This window comes from Lissotriton helveticus, chromosome 2_2 (genome assembly GCF_964261635.1).
Source record: "Lissotriton helveticus chromosome 2_2, aLisHel1.1, whole genome shotgun sequence".
NCBI classification, from domain to species: Eukaryota; Metazoa; Chordata; class Amphibia; order Caudata; family Salamandridae; genus Lissotriton; species Lissotriton helveticus.
Genome location: NC_136060.1, coordinates 457,872,020 through 457,896,206, shown reverse-complemented (window position 1 = coordinate 457,896,206; position 24,187 = coordinate 457,872,020). Strand labels below are relative to the sequence as shown.

General features: G+C 42.4%; 1 protein-coding gene across 2 annotated transcripts in view; it reads left to right on the top strand.

The window, feature by feature from the left end:
- The window catches only part of SMOX (spermine oxidase), a 127,114-nt gene that overhangs the window by 58,228 nt on the left and 44,699 nt on the right, over positions 1–24,187 (top strand). For both annotated transcript variants that reach the window (XM_078678692.1, XM_078678691.1), the window contains exons 2-5: positions 3,574–3,808; positions 10,516–10,742; positions 19,930–20,103; positions 22,187–22,880. In XM_078678692.1, the coding sequence (XP_078534818.1) occupies positions 3,601–3,808; positions 10,516–10,742; positions 19,930–20,103; positions 22,187–22,880 (1,303 nt within the window). In that variant the 5' untranslated portion in view covers positions 3,574–3,600. The remainder of the gene's footprint in view (positions 1–3,573; positions 3,809–10,515; positions 10,743–19,929; positions 20,104–22,186; positions 22,881–24,187) is intronic.

Sequence of the window (24,187 nt, the reverse complement as noted above, 5' to 3'; positions counted from 1 at the left end):
AGCTAGAACGCTATACGTTTCTGAAGTAGAACTCATTGCAAATTGATGAATGGTTGGTTTGTGACCTACACGATAAAACAAATTGGTGACATGTTTGTCCCAATTGCAGATTTACAGAAGTACTATACTGTTATGTCTCTCAGATCCTCCTTCTGGCGCACAGATATACAGAATTTGTAGGTTGTCTAAAAACATGTGATACCCAGGGCCAACAATGAGCTGCAGTTTATGGTATTTCATAGTTTACCAACCATGCAGCAATTCTCATAGTAACATCTAGTAAATAGAAAAACCGGTATGAAGGAAACCTGTTTATTTCTAAATTGCTGAGGTACGGTTATTTTCACTACTTAGAATTTGGGTGTTATTCTCTGAATCCTATGATAGAATGGGTATTATACCAAATTAGTTTTCTTTCCCTCTGGCTTACATTTAGATGCCAAAAATGAAGAGCAATTCAATTGATAAATGTTTTTCTAGTCTGTGTTCACACACTTTTCCCATTTAAAAATGAAACCCCACTTGTTTGGCTGGACCTACTCCTGCCCCAATAAGAAAGCAACTAAAATGCAACCATGACGCATCAAACTTCAGCCTTGAAAATTGCATTGGTCATGTGGTTAGCTGCAGCGTTTCGGATTGGACTCTAGCACCATCCCAGAGACCAACTAAACCCAGCTGTTTCTGACAGCTACACCCTAAGGGGTGCTGGTTTGTATGACTGGAGTGAATCCCACTACCTTTTCTTATCCAGAATGCCCTTCAAACATCAAATGTTGGCTAAAATAAGTCATTTCTGTGAGGGAAATTTCTCGAATCTGTGGTGGATCTGCAAAATTCTTACCACCCACCAGAGTTCCCACACTTCTCCCTGTAGAAACGGTACAGCAGGCTTATTTGTTTAGTGTGTTAGACAAATCGTTCAGCCCACTACAATAGTAATGCCCCGGTTACTTACCGGTAATCTTCATTACTCAGAGTATAGTCTTCCTAGCCACATGAGTATCCATCCCTCCCTCTCTAGCTATCGGCTTCATGTTTGCTTGGCCCGCCTCTTATAGAGGTCAAGGGTGACGTGGGTCGGCCATATTGGGAGGGGATGGGAGGCTCTTTTGCTTTGGAGGGTTCTGGTGTGGAGCTGAAGCTCACTTTGTAAATCATGTGGCGAGGAAGACGAACGAGGAGGTAATGAGGCAGACATGAATGGTTCGTCTACCTCATGAAAGTTTTTTTAAAAGCCCGCTCATCTAAACCTAGAATCCCTAATAACTCTCGGAACAAACACACCGTATGCAGACAACCATGCCCAACTCAACATATTCATCTCTGCAAGCAGAGCCTTCCTCAGCACAACTTATAGACCTTGAATATATCATTTCTATGTTCAGACTGACCTTGGGAATGTCATCAAATAAATATAACTTAAGTGACAAAAGTAGACATCCGCCCACTCCTTCCCTAACCGTCAGTACAACATGGCGACATTACATATCGATAGCTGGTTTTTTTTTTTTTTGGTATGTAAATTTGTAAGTTTTGAAATTGTAAAACATCTTAAACTCTGCACAGCTACTCTATGATTTTATTAACCCGTTGTCTGCTTCTGCAATTTCGCGGCAGTGCGGCCGTTTTAAAAAACGGGCGGGGCCGCGTCGGCCATTGGCCGACGGCAGCACCAGCGAGGATTACATTAGAAGTTGACAAATCCTGATCTGAAGATTACACGCATACATATAGTGTTTTCACTTTACAAATTAAATTTGGTAGAAGATGAAGGAAGAGTCTGTCTGGGATTGCACTACCCTGGTTTGTCAAAGAGCTCCTCATTACCCAGAGCAAATTTCTTTACCTGTCACTAATTGTGGTGGACTATACAGAAGGGGTTGCCATTGTCGCTTCGCGTATTTTGTAATTTGTAATCTAGGTTTGTTTCAGTTGATGCAGCCTGAATTAGCACACCTGAAAATAAAAATGTGCAAATGAAAAGCTCGTGAAAAAAGCAGAGCATTTCGATTTAGTGGGGCCGGTTGGTAGACTTACCGTTCCGTGATTCAAACTATCAACAAAAGGGTATTTGTACAGATCTTTATTTCTATAGCCAGCATCATTGTGATGCTCTGGCCACAATGGTTAATGTAATGTAAGCGCCCAAGAGAGTAAATGTTGGAAACCAAAAGGCTACCATTGAATGAACATGAAATCTGGCTTGGATGTCATTCTAAGTAATACAAGTTGCCCATGTGGAGATATCTCTATAGCAATCCAAATATTTAAATAAATGATATAAACTTTTGGTGTTGCTTTTATCTGCAGACTCTTGGTTGAGTTGTCAAAAATAGAAGAAACTTCTGGGGCCATATTAATCGCAAGACACACTTTCCCTGTTTGCGCCGTGGTGCACCTTTCAGAAGACGTGCCATGCAAAAACAGGGAAAGTGCGCCCTGTTATGGTGAGTGCGCTGCCCTAGGGCAGCCGCAAACTCGAGCTGTCCTGGCAGCAGCGCTTTCAAGTGAATTACAGAGCAGATTTTTACAAACCGCTCTGTTTGTTTCACTGTGCATGCAACAACCCGCCTGCGCTTTCTGGGGGTGCACAAACAGTGCACTTCCTAACTGCTTCTTTGCGCCTGCATCCATAATATGGCGTGGGTGCAGAGGTAAAGGGATTCCCTCGTTTGCATGGGGCAACGTCCCCTCACAAATGAGAAGGCTCTTTATCACAAAAGCGCTGGCACACATGCGCAATCAGTATTACAGAAGGGGTCGCACAAGCATCTGCGGCCCCTTCTGAAATACCAAAGTGCCCAAAAGGGAGAGGGCTCATAAAGTGGACGCGCACGCTTGTTGCATCGCCAGAGGGAAACAACCTTTGCAACGCAACTTTTACAACGCACTCCCATTACAACAAAACTTTTACAACGCAACATCCATTACAACGCATGACACTACAACGCACATCACTACAACGCATGCCATTACAACTCAGTCATTACAACGCATAACATTACCATCCAACACTTACCCTACTGTTGCACCCCCTGGAGTTAGAATAGTAATTTTTACCCCTACACTATCCAACCCTTACCCTACTGTTGCACCCCCTGGAGTTAGAATAGTAATTTTTACCCCTACACTATCCAACACTTACCCTACTGTTGCACCCCCTGGAGTTAGAATAGTAATTTTTACCCCTACACTATCCAACACTTACCCTACTGTTGCACCCCCTGCAGTTAGAATAGTAATTTTTACCCCTACACTATCCAATACTTACGAAACATGCAATGTAATGTTATGCGTTGTAATGGAATGCGTTGTAAATGTAGTTTTAAAAGTTTCATTGTAATGGCATGCATTGTAATGGAATGCGTTGTAATGGATTTTGTGTTGTAAAAAATGCGTTGAAAAGGTATGCGTTGTAAAAGTGTGCGTTGTAACGTCATACATCCGTCCCCAGGGCACTTTGTGTAATACGGCCGCTTGTGTCTGCTCTTGTATACTTTTGAGTAGATCATGTAAATTACATTTGAGGATCTTGCTTTGACCTCCTTTTTGTTTTCTTGCACTTCACAGATCCCTTAAAGAAAGAGCTTGGACGGCATGCAAAGTTGTGAAATATCTTCAGACAGCACTGATGATCCTCTTAGTAGTGGCCTACGTAGAAAGCGGCAGCCTCGAATAGTAGTGATTGGTGCTGGGCTCGCGGGCCTTTCGGCGACGAAAACCCTCCTGGAGAACGGTTTCACGGATGTAACCATCCTCGAGGCTTCTGACCGAATTGGAGGCAGAGTCCAAAGCGTGAAACTAGGTAAGTGATACTGTTTTGCCAACCTTCCTTCCTTCTATTATTGTTTTGAATTTAGTTTTAACAGGTGACCATTTTTAGGCTACACGCATTACAAGCTGACCTCGCCTGACATGGATATTTGGAAGTTGTCTAACTTTTTAAATCAAATTTTGGAAATCAGGCCACTTCTGTGCATTTATTATTAAACATGATAACTTTAAAACACTTTGATCCTAATGAATCTTTGACTAAAAAAAAAAAAAAAGACCTTTATCAGTATTGGTCAAATACATTTAATTCACCGTCTTTCTGAACTTTACTCTACCATTCCACTTGTCTCTATTGCTTTTACTTCAGTGCCCTCTCATATTTCTTTTTCAATCATTAGCTACTATTCTCTGTTCTCTTGTAAATGATGCTAAAAAGTATATATCTTCACATTTCATGCTGACCGCACACAGATGAATATTAGCCAGTTTCCCAGTCTATACATATTATGCTTCATGGTATTCTGAGTCGTGCTGCACAGAAAGGGAGCAACCTGCGGTGATCACTCATCCACAAAACTAAAGGAGGGACAGGTAAAAACACACTAGTGACCAGACAAGCATGCAGTATTGTTAGTTCCCTGGGTGCTGTTGCTGCACCTAAATACCAATTGAATCACGAAGAGAGCCTCAGATACAAAGGCTTGGAGTAAAGAGCATCTTGTCTAAGACTCGAAAATCCAATCCACTCTGGATGTTTTTGATCAGCAAAGACCCTCCATGGAGCTACATAGTTTGGTGAATTCTTAGCTCAAAGACCCTTTTTATGGAACGCGCATCCTTTCACCATAACCACCTCATTTGAATAATCTTTTATCTTCAATCATCTTTTATGAACCCCAAACAAAATGATTGTCCCCAACATGGAAGCACCTAGAGGTCATTTTAATTTGCAGTTCCACCTAAAGAGCAGTTTCTTCAGGCAAATCACTCTCGCAACCTAGCTCCCTTCTTGATTCTGGCGTCTCAAAGCGCTGCCTTTTTAAATATGGATTCTCTTGTAAAACAGATATGTGGGCTAAGCAACCATGCTGAGGTCCTCAGATCAAATCTACAATTGCTTCCAGAAATAAGATCAAATCAGATGACTACTATCAAATAGGATAAGGCTCATCAGAGTGCCTGGAGTTAAGTATGTGATGTTGTGTGACATTGACTGAACTTTGGGTTAGAAGACTGATGTGTTATCCCTTTACTGCTTCCAAGACAGTGGGAGTCTAAAACAGCCTCTGGAAGAACTATTGGTCCTCATTACATAGCACACTGAGCTGCCATTTGTAAGGAGCTAAAATCCCAGCCCTTCGTTAATAATTCACTTGGGTTTTGAGCAATTACATTTTGGTTTCATGGCCCGCAGTACCACACACGTTTGACTGTGCGATCTGAACGCATCGTTGAGTAGTTTTCTTCGGAAGGCGCTTCCGCGACCTAGTTTTCCACGGTTCCTAATTGCAGTAGTAAAGGTGGGCTTGAGGGTGTACGTGATCTAATTGGGTTGACGTGTTCCGCAACACTGCTGTGGTGAGCACAGCGGACATGTTTCCCGTTAAGGGTCTGTCATTTTGGACTTTGTTTAAAAAACGGATATAGTATAAAATATTAGCTTTCTGAAACCTGATAATGTACTGTTGTCGCAGATAACGCGGTTAACTCCGTATGTAAAAGTCAGAACATTACACATGTCCCCAGAAACCACTGCCATGGCTTGTAGATCAGCAGCAGAAGAGGCTTGACCAATGTTTACTGTGAGTTGTGCTTCTCAGTTGGAACTACTCTCAAATCAGATCGAGTTAAATGTGCAATGCCGCGTGGTTATTTGTGCAGCAAAGCCAGCCAGTTGGCTGTGTGTACTCCTTGAAAACATTGCCCCTTCATTATGGTGCCATTTCAGGGGAAAAGCGTTTTTACAGAGACAAAGGAACCCAATGAGTAAGCAAGGACCCTGGGTATTGACTATTTTTAAGAACAATGGTCCTTGAGTCACTAATATATGAAAAAGAATAACATATAGACCTCAATGGGTGCTATAGAAGTTCAATGTCCAGCTGGAGAATGAATTTAATAAAGTATTAATTGAAAAATGTACATACAAAATACAAAACGGCGTGGAAATGACAAAACGAAACAATCCTGCATCCAACGTGGGGGAGGAAAAAGTTTACATGGAGGAGAAAACAAGTACATAACATACTAGGTTTAAACAGGCAACAAGAGAGCAGTGGTTGCTTGGTATGGTCATTAAGTCAAGCAAGCTAACCAACAACAGTAACCACCACTAAATTCAATGTAAGCAGGAGTGGTACTTATTAAAGTCGATGGCGTTTCGATCCCACGCTCTTAGGGTGAGGGGATCATCATCAGGACTAAGAAAATTGCAATGCCTGATATATTACAGCGATGCCTCTCCAGGCAGAGCGAAAGGATGGGCACTGCCAGTCATATAATTCAATATCCTCAGGGGGGTTCCAGTTCCAATGTCGGCAACGGGGTGCGCATAGTAACAGGATGGATCCGTTTAAGAGGTTGATCCTGGACGAACAGCCTTACACGGGGGTGCTTGGTTCAGGGAGCAGTTACGGTTGTTGCCGAATAGGCTCGAGGAGCTCAGTGGCTCGGAGCGCAGAATCGCGTCTCGTCCGTTTCCTAGATAGCAGGGAAAAGCTGCATAAATACCCATTCCCAAAAGGTTCTTGCTTTAGTGTGTGCCCTACCAGTATTCATAAATGAAACAAACAACAAAGTCCTTGGACATGCACATATACATACGCTTCAAGTATATCCATAAAAAAATCTATGTGGCAACTATCCAGTATAATCTATTACTACACACTGTATCTGTCACGATTCAGTATGATTCACTTACAAAGCACAGCCAAGTACAATGTCCACAGACCGCTTTGACTCCAGTCAGCGAGAATCTTTGAACCATAAAGGGAGTCAAGTTTTCCAAAATACTTTGGGCCCAAACAGCCTCTAGAAATATGCTATCCAGCATGTGTATGGTAATAATGTAAAACAATTTCTGTTTAACACACACTGAAAATTGAGCTTGAACAGACTTTTAATCCCAATAAGCAAATATTTATTAGTATTTATCTATTTTATATCTTTGTAACCCACTGCTAAACAAGAATGGTGGCCTCAAACCACTTTAGAGTGAGCACTTATAAACATATAGGTCACTGGATAGTGTTATGTGAAACCCAGTGATGAGAGCCAGGTTTTTAAGAATATGGTATTCCATCCGGTAAGAGGAGCATACTGGGAGAGCCCAACATGGATTCTATCCCAAGAGGCAACAAAACCTTAAAAAAAACAAGCTTCTGAGAGCCAGTGGGGTGAAGGCGTGCAAATCTGTAGTCACAGCTAGGGTGGTCAATAGGTGCATGAAAGGAAGAGGTTTGGATTAACTAAATGCCGGGCAGAAGAGGCAAGTCTTTAAGCACTTTCTGAGCTTGGCAACATGTAGCAAGGTGGCGTAAAGAGTTCCACAAGGACTAGACCGAACATGAAAAGATCATGTTCCACATCTTTTATATAGCAGATCTGGTAGTCGGGAAACATCTGCTTGGTAGACATGGCGCTTCTGGTTGATATGGTATGGGACACACAGCTAAGCGAGTTCGTTTGTTGATGAAAAAGGGTCATCTTATGTAGTTGTGGTCTGATGTGGTGGTGTTGTTTCAAACCCAAAAAAGTGGGCTCTCTGGATTTTTAGGAGGGATGCATGTTTAGAAGTTAATACAATAAGCCGGTCAGGACATGACCAAGGCAAAGATCAGCACAATTTTCTCTGAGCAGTGGAGCAACAACGGGACATATTTTACAAGACAAAGATGATGGAGCCTGCACTTTTTGGGAGGTTGTAAATACTTGATCACTGTCTAAGAGCACTCCCAATTATGCATTTTATCCAGGTGGATCAAGGAATAGCTCATTTCCTCAGGCAAAGATAAACAGAAGGTCTGGTAGTGCGATGGGGCTAAAGAGTATGATTGCAGTTATGTCCCTATTGAGGTAGAGACCGTTGTTCTGCATTCATTAGTGGATCTGTAACAGGCGATTGACGTTTCTAGCCACACCAACAATCTTAAAGTGGAGCATTGTGTTATGTTAAAAATGATTTGTAGACCGCACTTTCACCGATTGGTTTCTTGGCGCTATAGAAGAGACAGGGTGCGTGGCTGGAGAGGACCTTAGTTGTAAGCTTGCTGAAAGAGCCAAGTTTTAAGTGCTCTTCTGAATTTCATGAGGTCCGGACAAGCTCGGATATCAAGGGGGCAGGAGTTCCAGAGACGAGGAGCAAGTGTGGCAAATCTGCAGCCTCCCGTGTGCTTACGTCTAAAGGGGGGAGTGTGGAGAAGTGAAAGGTGGACTGAACGTAAGTTGCGGGTAGGGGTGTGCCTGACTATCAGATTGTCTATGAACTTGGGGCTTTTGCAGTGCAGGGATTTAAAAATCGTGTGTCATCCACTTACATATCATTCATTACATATCTTAGGAGTATAAGATGACAGTGAGGGCTGTCCATGTAGATATTGAACTGTGTTGGTCAAAGTGGGCAATCTTCCTATTAGTACGGGGCGATTGATGGTTTTGAAGGCACCTGAGCGCTCCAACATGATCAATTCACAGGATTGACCCTTTACATTCAAGCCAACTAGTATTTCCATGATTTTTCTGAAGAGTGATCTTTGTAGCCTGATGGAATTTGAAGCCTGAGTGAAAGTCATTGAGGTGACCACTTGTCTCTAGGTAGACAAACAGTTTGCGCATGGCTTATGTTTTGAGTGCCTTAACTGCACAATGTAAACCGGAGATGCACCTATACTTGGAAGGATTGTCTGGATCCAATGTGTGGTCTTTCAGGATACGGGAGACGATCGCATGTTTGAGGACCTACAGAATGATTTCACCAAGGGCGAAGGAATTTACTAGGCTGATGATCTGTCTGGTACAATGTATGGTTTCTCATTATTTGGAGATATAAAGACTGTATTAAAATTAGATTTAGTAGTGGTACAAGTATTGCGGGAATGATTTCCTTTCATACAGTGAATTGAGTGAATTGCTTCAACCGGGCTACCCCTAAGAACATGTTCGGCATATGTGGAGAGAAGAGCAACTCATGCATGTCCTGTGATTTTATGTTTGCCTAAGAAACCCTGAAAATGCCAATCTTCTCTGAAAATGCCTGACCTCTTCTTCTATTCAGATGGCCTTCTAAAGTGGAAATCAGTCACAGCATAGAAGCTAAGAAGTGCATTCCAAAGAACCTAATTCGATAATCAAAAGTCAGCCCCTGCCCAACAGTTAGGATGATAATTCTTATTCTGTAATTATAATTTAGGTGATATGTGGCGATGTCAACTTCACACGTTGGATTGGCGACAAAGCAGATGTGTGCATCTATCATTGAAGTGTCATTAAAGTGGATAATAACTTTTATTGACAGAGTTTAGAAACGACAAATGTGCTGCAAGTAACTCTCTATAACAAGTTATTTTCGTTGATAGTTGATTAGTGACTTATTAAATGTTCCTTTGTGTGATCCATTTGTAAGTTGACCAACCACAATATCCAATCTCCGGTACCAAAGAGGTCACAGCATCAGTGCTAGACCAATGACTGCAAAAAGAATAGAACACCCTGTTCCTCATTCAGGTCTATCTACTCCCAGTCATGCTAGAGTCACGAATGCCTTGAACAATCCTTTGCACATAAAGTGCTTTCCAACAATGCTGCCAAATAAGACCCCCCCCTCCTCTGCAGCAGTTTACAATACTCCATCGCTGACCACTCCTTGTGCTCAAACAACCAAAGCCTACCCCAGAACCCCTTAAGATATTGCTGGTTGAGAACTAAGCTTTGCAATACAAGATGCCACACATGACATGTGTAGCCCCACCTGTCACACCTTTCCTAAGTTCTCCATACCGGAAGTATATTCTGGCAGGTCCATTTTATGACTACACTATACAAGGTTCTTTTATCTGTTCAATCTAGTGAGCTTTTTGCCGGCTGGTTAGTGATGGAAGCGCACATGTGTTTAACCCGATTCATTTTTAGCTACGAGTTTATCAAGGTATTTACAGATTGTTCTCGAGGTTTGGTGTGCGTCCCTGTGGCATGAGCAACGTCACTTTGTCTTTGTGGAAGTCGTTCACTCTGTCTTGAGAGATTTGTTAAAAATTCCTGAACTCTTTGATCATGCTCATAGGTAAAACATGTCTGTTTTCATCACTTGTATTCATGTACCAGAAGTCCATACATGACCATTGGAAATGCTTAAAATGCAAAAAATAAAATAGAAATAAACACATCTCTGGTAATTTATTACCCCTGACTGGATGGAGATTGCTGACGCTGTGCTCTCAGTCTATATGCTTTGTTTGGTTTACATTAACATGGAGATGTACTCTAATCACTTCCTATAGACCTTGTTCACGATCCCCCGTTTGACGTGTGACAAGTGACAAATCTGTCCCAATCACTAAATCTAGCAGTATCTTTAAAAAGAATGCTCAAAGCGCTAAATGTAACCGCATGATGATCAAAAGTGTAAAAAAAAAGTAACTTGATGTACATTATCTCATAGTCATAGAATGCCCTTATCCACCTCAATAGATGCCATATTGTAACGCTGAGTGTTTTGTATTGACCGTTGATATCTTTTGTTAGATCACGCGACTTTTGAACTGGGAGCTACGTGGATCCATGGTTCGAATGGCAACCCCATCTATCATCTAGCAGAAGACAATGGCTTACTTGAAGAGACAACTGATGGAGAGAGAAGTACTGGTCGCATCAGCCTTTACTCCAAGAATGGAGTTGCTCACTATCTTACCAATGGTGGCCAGAGGATCCCAAAAGATCTGGTTGAAGAATTTAGTGATCTCTACAACGAGGTGGGCCTGATTTCTAAACCTCTTATATATCCATCTGTCATGTATTTTTTTTGCTTGTTTTGTGGGAGGGCAAAGTTGTGAAAAACTGAGTGGAAACTAATTGTTAATAATCTGGGGCGCTGTTCTTAATAGTATTAGCTACTAGACAGAATGGTTCTTGTTAATGCACATTTGTGCGGAACTGGACAGACTTAATATCCCATAAACCACTGGCGGAAGGTCACAGGCAATCCTCCTGCTGATCTTTCCAATAGGTACCAATGCATTCAATAACCTGAGTTTATGTGATGCCCTTGGAAATCTTCATATTATAGCTATGGAGTGACAGGAGCTGCTGGAGTGACAGGAGAAGGATCATATCATGAACTTTGTTTCAAAAGCTAGTGACTCAATTCATCTAATGGTTAACTTGGCATTGTTCAAAATTTTTGCGAAAAACAGTAGATCTTAACGCTTCTGTGATCGAGGCAACTGTTAATGTGAATGAACAGAGTTGGAACAATTAGAAATACAATTATTTAGGTCTTTTCAAGTACTTTGAGCTGAGCAGATTTGTCAATGATGTGTGTTTCCCCACTAGATGGAAGGCAGCCTTTCACAAGTGGGTCTGGTTTTTGACTCGTTGAGCGTCAACACAACCACAGTCAAATCCGTTCAGTAAAAAACAATGTTTGTAATAAGTTTGACAAGTTAGTCAATAGCCTCTAGTTTAGCTTGAACGTCCTTTTTTTTTTTTTTTTATTCATTGAATTTTTCAGTTTCTTCTTTTTCTTTGCAAACTTGAAGGTTTCAATACATACAGATGCAACCAACTCGTTTCGCCCCAGACCAGGGCTTCTTCAGGGCACTATAATTATTATGCAGATGATGGTCAAATTAAAGGTATCCAAAGTTCTGCATGAGCTCCAAGTTCTTTATCGCCTTCTACAGAGTCTTCTGATAACTTCAATACTGATTTTATAAATAGTGGATTCCCCTCCGTTCGGTCATATCGTGTGTCTTTTTTAATACAACTATCCGCATGTATATGGACATCCATAGCCCCAACAAGAGGCGTTTCCGAAATAAGTACTCCTCTTTTTGTCTTTACTATGTCTCTTTGCCTTAAGGCCGGGGCACTACTGAAGTTCAGTGACCACAAGTACAGACCTTTGCTGGATCCCTCATTGCCTTTTTCTTTACTTGGTGGATGTGCAAGTGCACATAAACTGTGCCAGAATAATGGGGGTGTCTGGTGTGTTCATCTCGTTTTCATACGTCCCAGGACTACCCAGGGTGTGTTATGGTACGGCTCCATTTTTGATTTCATGAATAAGCCTGGACTGATGAAAGAACTCCTAACAAGATTAATTGTGTGTAATTGACATGAATGTCGTAATCCTGAAAATGTGGGTGGATCTGGCCCTCCATCTGTTAGTCACCTCGATGTATCTGGATTAGGGTAATATTACCACCGCTGAGATTGATGTAGGCCTAGGTGAGGCTGGGTGCCAGCAGGTGAAGGAGTGTTATGTACTTTTTGAAGAGCTCATTTTGCTGGATTCGGGACGAAGAGGCAACCGACAGAGCAGCAAAGTCACAATCGGTGAATGGGGAAATGTACTCTCCAGTGGCAGAGCAGCCTTAACAGATAACCTTAAGACGTGCCTAAGGCACCCTAAAAGGATCACATGCCTGCAAATTCCCTGTCTACATTCCTTGTGGCTTTTCTCTTCTGTGATGATCTTATCCGTGTAACAGATGGTTACCTGATGAGATTGTCCTGTTAGTCTCAATATTGAGGTTCCAAGTTCCCAGAGTCCTGTGATGTGATCGCTTAAATGCGTTCAACCCAAACAGTTGGGCAAGGGCAGTACCTGTCGGCACAAGACATTGATGTCGTCCTGGGCCGTTTACTTAAATGTAGGGTGTTGTATATAGGAAGGGAATGGGAAACATTGTTTACAACACGGTGTTTACACCGCACTACCTTTACCACGCTTCCATTACAACGCAAGTCGTTACTACGACTTGCGCTGGATGGCGCTGTTGGTTAAGGAATATTGTAATTTTATATTCCAACACCTTCCCTACTGTTACGTGGGCTGGTGTTGGAATATAAAATTATAATAATCCGCGCCCTCCAATGCAAGTCGTTGTAACGTCTTGCATTGTAGAAACCGCCTTGTAAAGTACCGCGATCTATAAGATCGCGTGGTACTGACATACATCCGAAGGGAATGCTCATGTCCACAACCTACAAACCAGAGGTGTATTGTAAAATGATCAAAGAATAGTGTCAAAGCTTTATTTTGTGGAAAAAAGCAGTGTAACTGCAACACCTCTTTTAAACTCTCACTAAGCACATGTCAATACCAGAAACTTGAGGCCACCCTTTAAAGTGGTTCTACACTAGTGGCCCAATTTTATATGTGAAGGATAGAGTATCATCTGCCAGGATGGCAGAGGACATGGAGTCCACCGTGCATATATCAGATGTACTTGACCGCTGACCGAACAGTCATTTACGTACCTTGAAAGAAAATGCCCTCACTGCGGTTCTTTTCAAGGCACAAAATGTTTGGTGAACGGCTACTGTCTGTTTTGATGACCAAACTTCGAACTTTATTCTTTTTCAGATACTAACTCCTGCTTTGGAAATTTGTTTCTGGAAAAAAAACTCTTGACTTCCGCGTGTGTGGGTTATTCCTAGGTTGTTTCTTTTCGGTCCCCGTGCAGTGCTGAACAGTACAAAGAAACCAAGAAATTAAGTGTGCAGTTTGATGGCTTCAATCTAACTACCCCAACTCTGTTGTGCAGTGTGAGTTCGGTTTTCATAGACTGAGCCAATGAGAAACCGTCTCTAATTGAGGTGGACAGACTGAGTTTGGTGGACAGGGTACTCCGATCAAAGACTTCTCAGTTTGTCAAACTCTAAACCAGCCCCTACCGTGCAAAACAAAGTTAGACATTTTAGGTATTAATTTTTGAAGTAAGACTTTCAGAACATTTCTTCTGTCTAGAAAGCTGTATATTTTAGGATCTCTTCAGCCTTTTTAGGTTTAACTTGCAAGCTGTTGCATTCAACATGGGAAACATCCATCACTACGCAACTTTTACGACGCACTACCATTACAACGCAGGATTTACAACGCAAGTCATTACAACGACTTGCGCTGGAGGGCGCTGTAGGATAGGGAATAGTTTAATTTACTATCCAAAACCTTCCCTACTATCCACGGGGACTGGAGTTGGAATAGTAAATTAAACTATTCCACTATCCAGCGCCCCCCAACGCAAGTCGTTGTAACGACTTGCGCTGTAAAACCTGAGCTGTAAAACCTGAGCTGTAAAACCTGAGCTGTAAAACCTGAGCTGTAAAACCTGCGTTGTAAAGGCATGCATAGTAATAGCATGCGTTGTGATGACAAACATCCTTCAACATGCAGTGATTTGGATTGGTGGTTTATTTGTCTAAGATTTGCTTTCAATATGTTTAGAAAGAGGTGGGCGAGCTCTGGAAAGGAGTTTATACGCGCCCTCCCCGGTACTTCTATTGGTGGTTCACTGGAGCTTTTCGAAGAAAGTGTGTTTGTACAGACAACACTTTCGGGCAGTTCTTGTTTTTGTTTCTACATACTGTTGAAATCCGGTTTCCAGTGGCATGCTAGGACTAGTGAACCTGGCACACCTGTGTGAACCCCTGAATGCCCTTGAACTTCACGTGGGAAGAACCTCATTGCAGTCCAAGAAGAGAAACACTGCCACGTGTAGCACATTTTTACACTTTTTCAGGTGGGAAATGTATGGGTGCAACTGGTATTGTTGCAGCTTAGCTCTCCATAAGTTGCTCTAGAGGAATTTAACCTTCATTATTTCAAACATCAGACCGGGCCTATGCTAGTAAAGCATAGTCCTTTTCATTTAATGCAGTTCAGTGGCACGACAAGGCTGTGTTGTTGAATTCAAGCCTGTGACATGTAATTTAGTAATTCCCAATTAAAGATAATTTGCTCAAATTCAGATTATTGAAAGGCGGATTTGTCGGTGCACATTATACCAGAGAAAAATTTGACCGTGCGCGATCCATTCATAAAAATGTTGAAACTCCTAAATAACTGCTTTAACCTTAAAACAAAGGTTAGTATTTGTTGTTACACAGTTGTACTTTTTAAACTATCTGATTCCAAGAGTGGCTATTGATGACATTTAGCAGCTGTCCCAGCTTTTCGACACTTTCAAGGAACTTTGACATGGCAAAGCTGCTATCCCTGGAGGCTACATTTTGCTGAAAATTAGATATTAAATTCTGTGACAAGATAGCAGATGCACTGGTCTCAAGCTGCTCTATTAGTTCTGCAATGGCAAGCACATTTGCAAGCAAAAATCCAGCCTTTTTCCTTTCAGCAAAAGAGGTGACAAAGTGAGCTTTTTCATTAATAATTTCCCAGGTTTTCGTGCAATCTTACTAAATTTGTGGAGCCGAAGAGTGAAGCGCGCTCGGCCATCCCGACCTTTAATTGAGTTCCTATGACGTGTGATACTGCTTGGGGTCGCCTTCACTTTGCTCTTTGTCGGAATGGGGTATTCAAGGATCATCTCACAAACTACTCTTTAAATCCTAGGTTTTAAATATAGTGCATTTCAGATGAAACAATATCTCTTCAGACCATTTTATATTGTTTTCTCCAATTCTTGGAGAGTTGGTCTACTCTGTCGCCAAATATCTGAGTTGCTACAACTTCCGCCTCTTCTTGCATTACATTGCACTGCATTGAGGACATGTCTTCTCAAATATAACTAACAAAAAAAAGCCACCGGAGTGTTTTAAACACTCCCACTCGCCTTCCTGCCCACAAGTTTCGAATTTTAGTTTCTGCCTGCAATCTCCCACTCCTTTAGAAAGATAGTAGAACATGATGTGAATGCCAAGGTATGCCAGCGCCAGTTCTTGGATTTCTGCCAATGCAGTTTCTTGCTGGCACTTCCTGCATTACTGGCTCTGTCTTGTTTCCTGCTTTGCTGTTATGAGTTTGCAAATCACTCTAATGTCCTAACAGTACATTTGCTGCTATTTGGACCCAAATCTGCAGGCATTTGAAAAGATGCCTGTATTGTACAAACTTTGTATGGATTTAAAAAGTGTATGATTAATACAAAAGATCAGGATTGCAGTGGCATAGGATGTCGCACATACAAAGTAGTGTTTTTATGTTGTACTTTTTTGATCTATAGTGATCGAAATAAAGTCTTTTGAACTGAACAAAGTAACAATGATTTCAGTTTTGTTGCTTAACCCTTGGGGAGAGGATGTGGCCTTACCGCTAGAGCGGTCGACATTGAAGCTGGGGAACCGGGTTCATGTCTCGGCCGGGGCGCTCAACATCCTGCGATTCTGGGAAAATCACTTAATCTCCCCGTGCCTGAAAAATGTATGTCTGATTAATTCAGATTGTGCTCATGTAAGGCTCTCTGATATCTTTATGTCAAGTTTGTGCTATATATATATATATACCCCCCCCAAAAAAAACCTTGGGCCCCTTGTCTATATAATGCGTTTACTGTTTGCAATTCACAGGCCCCTTCCACACAGTGCCAGAAATGGACCATCGCAATGCGCATTTCTCTGTTTCCTAGCGTGATCGAGATGGGGTCTATGAACGATGGTCAGGTTATGCCTACTGGAGCTCTTTCAGTCGATGCTCCTCTCTGGATCACCTGGATTTGCTCTCTTTGGAACAGTTCATAAACATTGCATGCTCCATCCCCTTTTGTCTGTCCTCTCGTTCCCATTTCTCCTAAATGCTGGAAAGTGGTCAGCTTGAAGTTTGCTAATAGTTGGATTTGTGCAATAGATCCTTTACCGACACCTCCGTTGTAGAGAAATGGTAAAAGGCGTTAATGCCCCTCTGCTCAAAAAAAAAAATGCTGCCCAAGCTGTTCTTTCCAACTTTCACTGCCACCTTTCCTGCTTCATTTTTTTTTTTTTACCACCTGATAGCTGGTTTCTTCTATCAATTTGAGATTGTACTGACCTTACCGTCTGAATTTAGTCGGGCATGGAAACATCACTGATGGTGCTTCTTGACGATCTCAGAATACGAGGAGATAGAGGACAGCCTGAAGCCTTCGTGCTACTGGATTTGCCTGCCACATCCAATACAGTTAAAAAAATCCATCTTTTTGTCTGAGGCCGGAGTCCGCAGGTCAGCATTGTAGTGGTGGGAATCTTAATTGAAGAAAAGATGTCGGGAGGAATTTAAGGCACTGAATCGGGGAGTGCGTCAAGGATCAGCACGGACGCCCAACCTTTTCAATCATTGTCCGTCTATTGCTCAAATTAGTCAGATGTTTCGGCCTCAGCTGTGTGAATTAACATGTGGTACTCACCGAATCATAGCCATGGATCAGTTGGGGGACTGAATTTCCCCCCATTCGCCCCACCCCCGCCCCAAGAGTTTCCATCAATGCCTGTTGGCAGTTACTGTCTGGCTGAAGCATGATGCACCAACATTTAATTCTGCCAAAACTGAGGTGTTGTGAATCAATAACGCCTAATCTATTTGATTCTTGCCCCCTGACTTGGACTTATCCTCCATGCCTGATCAATATGATGAAGAGTATAGGCTTCTATCTGGAGTCTGACCTATCTCTTAAATGGGTTAATCCTATATCTTCCTCCTGTTTCTGCACTTCCAGGTGTTGAGGAAAATCCTCCCACTTCTACCACTTACTGTACGTCCGGTAGAGCCCCCGGACCACCGTTCCGAGTCGCTCAGAAGGCAGCAGCTAAGTTAGCCCTGGGATTATCTTGACACACAATTTTGCTTCGACTTAACTGGATTCTCTACATTGGCTTCCAGTGGTGCTAAAAGGATTGTTTTCAAATCCTTATGTCATGTTCCGAGAGCATTTTATAAACGGATCTATTAACCCTAGGAAGAATTACTTATGTTCCTAGTCGCAATCTTCGTTCTACTGATGAGTTTCAATTGGCGATGCCAAGGTTGAATCATGTGCATCGGGTGCAGGTCTTTCTCAGAATTGGCTGCTAAATTATGGAACATGGCCCTGGTGACATTGTGCAAAGCATGCAATCTTTTACCTACCAGGGGCTGTATTGCAATTAGTGCCCTGGGGGCGCAACAGGCGTTTGCGCCGCTTTGCACGCCCCTGGGGCACTTTGGTATTACGAAAGGGGCCGCAGACGCAAGTGCGTCCCCTCTAGTAATTCCAATAGTGCTGGCGCAAGCACCAGTGCTACCATCAGGGGGCATTTTCTCATTTGCATAGGGGCATGCCCTAAGCAAATGAGGGAATTAATTTCCTGCTTCTCCTGCGCCATATTACAGGTGCACAGGCAAAGAAGCTATCGGAGGGCGCACTCACAGTGCGCCACCTAGAAAGTGGACCACGGTGAGTGCGCCCCCTGAGAGCAGTCCTCTGGAGGGGAGAAAGGGTGCTCCATGGACCAGTGGAGGCGGGATGCCGCCTGCACTGTGAAAACACGGAGCGGCTGCAAGCAGCCCATCTGTGTTTTCACATGAATGGATTGCCCCCGGAGCAACGCGAGTTCGTGGCTGCCCTGTGGGCAGCGCATTCACCAGAAAGGGGCACATTGTCACTTTTTAAAGGGTGCAAACAATTACCATGCATAATACGGCCCCTGGTTGTGTACACAATAGAGTTTACTGTGCTCCTATCCCTTTAATCTGATGTAGGCTTCAATTTAGCCCCAGGACCCTTGCATAGGTATTTGAGCACTTTATTAATATAGAAACATAATAGGATGCCTTCCACAAATCTGTTTTGAGGAAGCACTCCAAAATCTAATACAGAGCAAAAGTTTTTAAGTTTCTTGAATGTAAAGAGAGAATGTTACTTCAATCCAGATCTTGGGGTACAATAATTATGCTAAACCAACCTTCTGTCATTGATATATTGCTTTATTTTGTTGTTGCAACAGTCATAAAAATGAAATTAGCCCAGCCTGGTAGATCCGAGCAGGCTACCTCTTCATCTGCATCAATTGCTTTTGGAAATTTCTCACCTTAGTCTAGAAGAACAGCAGTCCTTTTGACCGCACTGCCTCTTGTTACACGTCAAGTCCCCCTCTCTGATCCCATGCATTTATTCATCACACAAGTACTTATCACTTGTCACGCTTTCCTTGAATCCAGCTCTTAAGTAAATCCCAGGGGCTGAAATTAGCCTTCTTTTCACTTTCGAGCTGCGCGAAGGGATTTGTCTATTAACAAATTAGTTAGAACCTTTTCAGCCTTTTGCTTCAGATAATCTGACTCATCTTGTGCCCAATTATTGTTCTTTACAGCCATGAAACCCTTAAAGGTGAACAGCCACTCTTTGGTGATTTGGGTAATCAATCAAACCCAATATCCCCCTCTTCCATCCTTCCTGCATCTTAATTGACATAATTTTTACCCCTTTCTCTGAGCTACTGATTTTTGTTTTCTCGCCAGCTAGTGGTCAGGTAGTGGTGCCCTCCGAGTAGGCCTGGGCGGTAAATTCCGTTCCGCTCACGTAATGTGGGTAATTTAGCGATCCGGCGAGAACGAGGAATTGGCAAAAGTTCCACAATCCGAGGCTTCGTGGAATTATTTGCTTGTTCGCGCTTTCAAAATACGTGTTCGCAAGATATTTCTCCTCAAGCACACAAACAGCATTCGCGAACAGGAAAAAAGCATTGGGAACGGACGGAACAAGCAATTATGCGTGTTAGCTGAACTTTTGTGTGCTCGCGGAGATTTTTTTACCTTTTCGCTGAGCTTTGCGTAGCACGACTATGCAAATTCCGCCCACCCCTACTTCAGAATGTAAGGCTCTTCCCTTTATCCTCCATCTTGAAGGGATGTTTGCTACAAGCCCACACCCGCACCTTACTCAACCAAGAACTAGAATAACCTGACCAACCTCCTCAGTTTCAAAAGGATCGACACTTCTGCTTTCTAGGTTGTGATTTGGTGTGTTCTTCGTTCCTCGTCCACCTGCACCCTTACATGATGTTCTCAATCATTGAATCGTTCTCAAGTACTGTATATGTTCTTTCTAATTTGAAATGCATTATCTGAATAAAATAAATGCACATTCCCGTTTAACAACGTATGGCCCCACCATGTCCCTGAGTTTCCGTGCAGGCATCTGGGTGGTTGCTGCAATCAATATCTATTGTCTCTGTTCTGTCTTCCAGGTCTATTCCCTGACACAGGAATTCTTCCAGAATGGTAAACCAGTCAATGCTGAGAGCCAGAATAGCGTGGGTGTATTCACGCGAGATGTTGTGCGCAAACGCATCAAAGATGACCAGGACGAATCGGAGACGACAAAGAGGCTGAAACTGGCCATGATCCAGCAATACCTGAAGGTACGTGGTCCTTTTTAGGCATACTGAAATGTGGAGAGCCGTAATCCATTGGTACTACAGATCTGGGTTGATGCTAATCCCCCACAGAATGCAGAAGATAAGGATGTATGACATTACAACGCATGCTTTTACCACGCATGCCTTTACATCGCAGTTTTTACAACACATGCTGTTACAACGCATAGCGCTTAGGGGTGCGGGATAGTGAATACTTTAATTTACTATTCCAACTCCAGTCCCCATGGATAGTAGGGAAGGTGTTGGATAGTAAATTAAATCCATTCCCTATCCTAGAGCGCCCCCCAGCGCAATGCGTTGTAATGACATGCGTTGTAATAGTTGCGTCGTAAAGGCACTGCGTGGTAAAAGTTGCGTGGTAAGGGATGTCTCCCAGAAGATAAAATTACACTGTTAACGGTATTAATAACTGTCCTACTTTCTGCTAAGAGCTGTTTGGTCTAACTGCATCTTGTACCTGTTTTGCTCACTGCGTTCATCCACTGAAACCTGCTCATAATTCGACTGCAATACACTTGCTCCTCACCTCTTAATACAAATTTTGTAGCATGATTTTAACTAAGTATTACGAGATCATTAACACTTAAATCTGAAGTGTTGCCATACTTTGATTAACTAAATGGGTTCAACTGGCTTTGTTTCCATTGGAAGATGGTCTTAATGTTACATTTTTGCATAATAAGATCCAAAAATGAGCCATGATTTGTCTTCAGTGGTAGTATTGAAAAAATAAAAATAAATCACAAATAACCATTGCTTTTTAAGTCCATACACAGCAGAGAGCATCTGCCTAGGAATTCGTGCATGCCACATCAGTAGTGCTCGTAGTCTAATGTCTTACTTCAGGATTTAACTGCCCCTTAAAGCATGGTACTATCAAAGTTGGTGCAGGGCTGGTTATTGTGCCCTGCTCAGTAGAGCCTCGTCGCCAGTGCATCTGTTTCTGCAGTCTCTACATGTCCTGTGCCCTGACCTCTCCTGTATTCCACTTTTCTTGGTCTGCGCCTTCTGCCACTTCTCATAAATGTCTTTCTGCTTTTCTCTAATAAATCATGTTAGACTAACCAGGAGTACAGGCAGGCTGGCAAGTGCTCATTGCTATTTAATATAGGGCAGGAAATGCTCCATTAAGCACACACGGCCGCTGCCTTTGATTGGCTACACCATTTGGAGGACTTGCGCTGGAACATTACTCCCATAATGTGATCTGGTTCCAATGCTTTTTGGAACGGGCTCCTCATTTGGAATGAAAACATTAAACGTGAACGAGTTCTACATTAGAGCTGCAATGTCCTGCGGTGCTCTGTCCGGTGCACGTGACAGTCACTATTGACTGCACTATCTTGGGCATCTACCTGGGCCAGAGGTCGGTTTCGCACAAGTATGACACTCGCGAACCATAGCGGACACTAGAAACCGTATAGGGCTAGGGGTCTTGTGCATCAAAGGTGATTTTTTTTCTTCCCCATTGAGACACATTCTCAGCACAGTATATATTAAGAGGTTGTTACCCCTTGCCTGTTTGTGCAGGAGAAAGTTGCTGCATCTGGATGGATAACCTGTGTATCAAATGCTCTGCTGGCCCAAGCCATCTCCCATCTCAAGCCTTCATTATTCGCCGTATGATAAATCGCTCTCCGCTAGACCTTCAGCTCCAATGTGGAATGTGTCCACCTTTTAGCTGACACACACTATATCTTTTTCACTTTCTGCTCATTTCCAGTTTGTTTCTGGAAGGTTGTTGGACTTAAAGGATGCTTTGTATAGTGTTGAAAATCTTAACTACATTCAGAATAAAAAAGATATATTGACGGAGTTAAATATGTCCCAATCATTCTGAATGAAATGATATAGTTTGATATTTGCTTTTGCAAACCTGTCAATCTGACCACCTTTGCTACATATAGTAGTTTGGGAAAACTTGGGTATCTACAAGACATTGTTTTAAATTCTGTCATATTTACCATTAGAAAATTGTATTTTGTCTGTTACAAGTCGATTTCTTTTATTTTTTTACTTATTTAGCTTTATTTTTTTATAATTTTGATTTCTTTTGCATCTCCAGGTCGAGAGCTGCGAGAGTAGCTCACACAGTATGGATGAAGTGTCCCTCAGTGAGTTCGGAGAGTGGACTGAAATTCCTGGCGCCCATCATGTCATTCCTTGTGGCTTTATCAAGATTGTGGAGATACTCGCCCGTTCAGTCCCGGAATCTGTTGTCCAGTTCTGCAAACCTGTGAAATGCATTCACTGGAATCGGTCCATCAGCAAGGAAATTGAGAGGGTGGCTGACCATAACAACGACCAGGCAGAAGATGGCTACCCGGTGTTTGTTGAGTGTGAGGACTACGAGTTTATTCCTGCTGACCATGTCATTGTGACGGTTTCCCTTGGGGTGCTTAAAAAGTATCATGAAAGTTTGTTCCATCCTGATCTCCCGGAGGACAAAGTAGTCGCGATCCAAAAACTAGGAATCAGTACCACCGACAAGATATTTCTGGAGTTCGAAGAGCCATTTTGGAGTCCCGAGTGTAATAGCATTCAGTTTGTCTGGGAGGATGAGGCTGAAATTGAAAGCCTGACTTATCCGGAAGAGATGTGGTATAGGAAGATTTGCAGCTTTGATGTCCTGTATCCACCACAGCGGTACGGCTATGTGCTGAGTGGATGGATATGTGGTGAAGAAGCTCTGATCATGGAGAAGTATGATGACGAAACGGTTGCGGAGACCTGCACTGAACTTCTGCGTAGATTTACAGGTTGGTATTCGCCATGTGTGCAATTTGCAGCATGGGAAAGTGTACGTCTGTGACTATTAATGAGTTAACACTCTGTTACAAGACTAAAATGAGATCCTATTCTCCACCATTCTTTTCTCTCTGGTTTGATGTAGCTTAATGAGGCGCATTTCGTCAGGCCATTGTCTTTTTGACGAAGACCTCTAGAAATCTGCTTCACCTTGAAAAATGGGTACCATGTTAATTTTTGCATTCTCGCTCAAACTTTTTTTCCATTGTTGTTAAGATGAGTTGATTTTATGCGAGTTACGCGGGATTACATTTCTTCGGTATATTTCACCCAGACGTAAAGTATTTTCTCTAGCTAGATCATTCAAAAGTGATATTCTTTTGTCATCCACAGCGGAGTCAAGGGGTTGGTGGAAGTGACATTACACACCATTCCTCTACAAGAATTGACATTAAATAAGTTATGATCCGTGTGGCTTCACTGGAAATTTCTTTGCAGCTTTTGACCCCAGTGTCATTGGATGACCAGTGGCCCGGGAGTTCACTTGAAATTATATAAAATGACTCTTACATACCAGGAAGTGACATCAAGATGATAGTAACTTTTAGATCAAGAGTACAGGTAAAACGACTTTTGTATCGCCCTGCAGTAGTGGCACCTAACTCAAAGTATATAAAAGCACAGGTATTGCCATATATTTGGCTATGTACATTGTCTCCAGAGGTAATGTAACATAAATATGCATTTTAATATTCATATAGCAAATACCCTTGAAATGTACTAGACAAGTTAATGTAGCAATACAATGCAAATGTGATAGTTCTAAACATAATAGGAGTTTAAATTGGCATACTGGAGGCAAGGTTGAACGTGTAGTGTGGTATCCTGGAACCATATATTGTTTGTATTATCACTTAACATGTTAATTGGCCTTTGTATGTGTGTCTGGTATTTATGTAGCCTGAACCTAGCTGAAATGCAGAGTAGTGCTCTACGGAGTCAACTGCAAAAACTCAGTCGTTATGTTATAAGCGGGGTAGCTGGTGTGTTACTGAATCTTTACCTAGTGTTGTGTCTTCAGCACTTTTCTAAATTGGAGCAGGGTTGGAGCAGTCTTGATGGATATGGGGTTGTTGTTCCAGGCCTAGGTATACAGATGGAGAAGACCTGTGGACTTGTGTTTTTTGTTTGTGGTGCTCTTAATCTCCACACTGACTTGTGTCCTGGCTGTGGATGTATTGAGAGCCAATGTTTCCTTGGCATGTATTTTCTCCTGCACCAACATTTCTCCCAATCAACTTCTGAAGGTCCTGCCTTT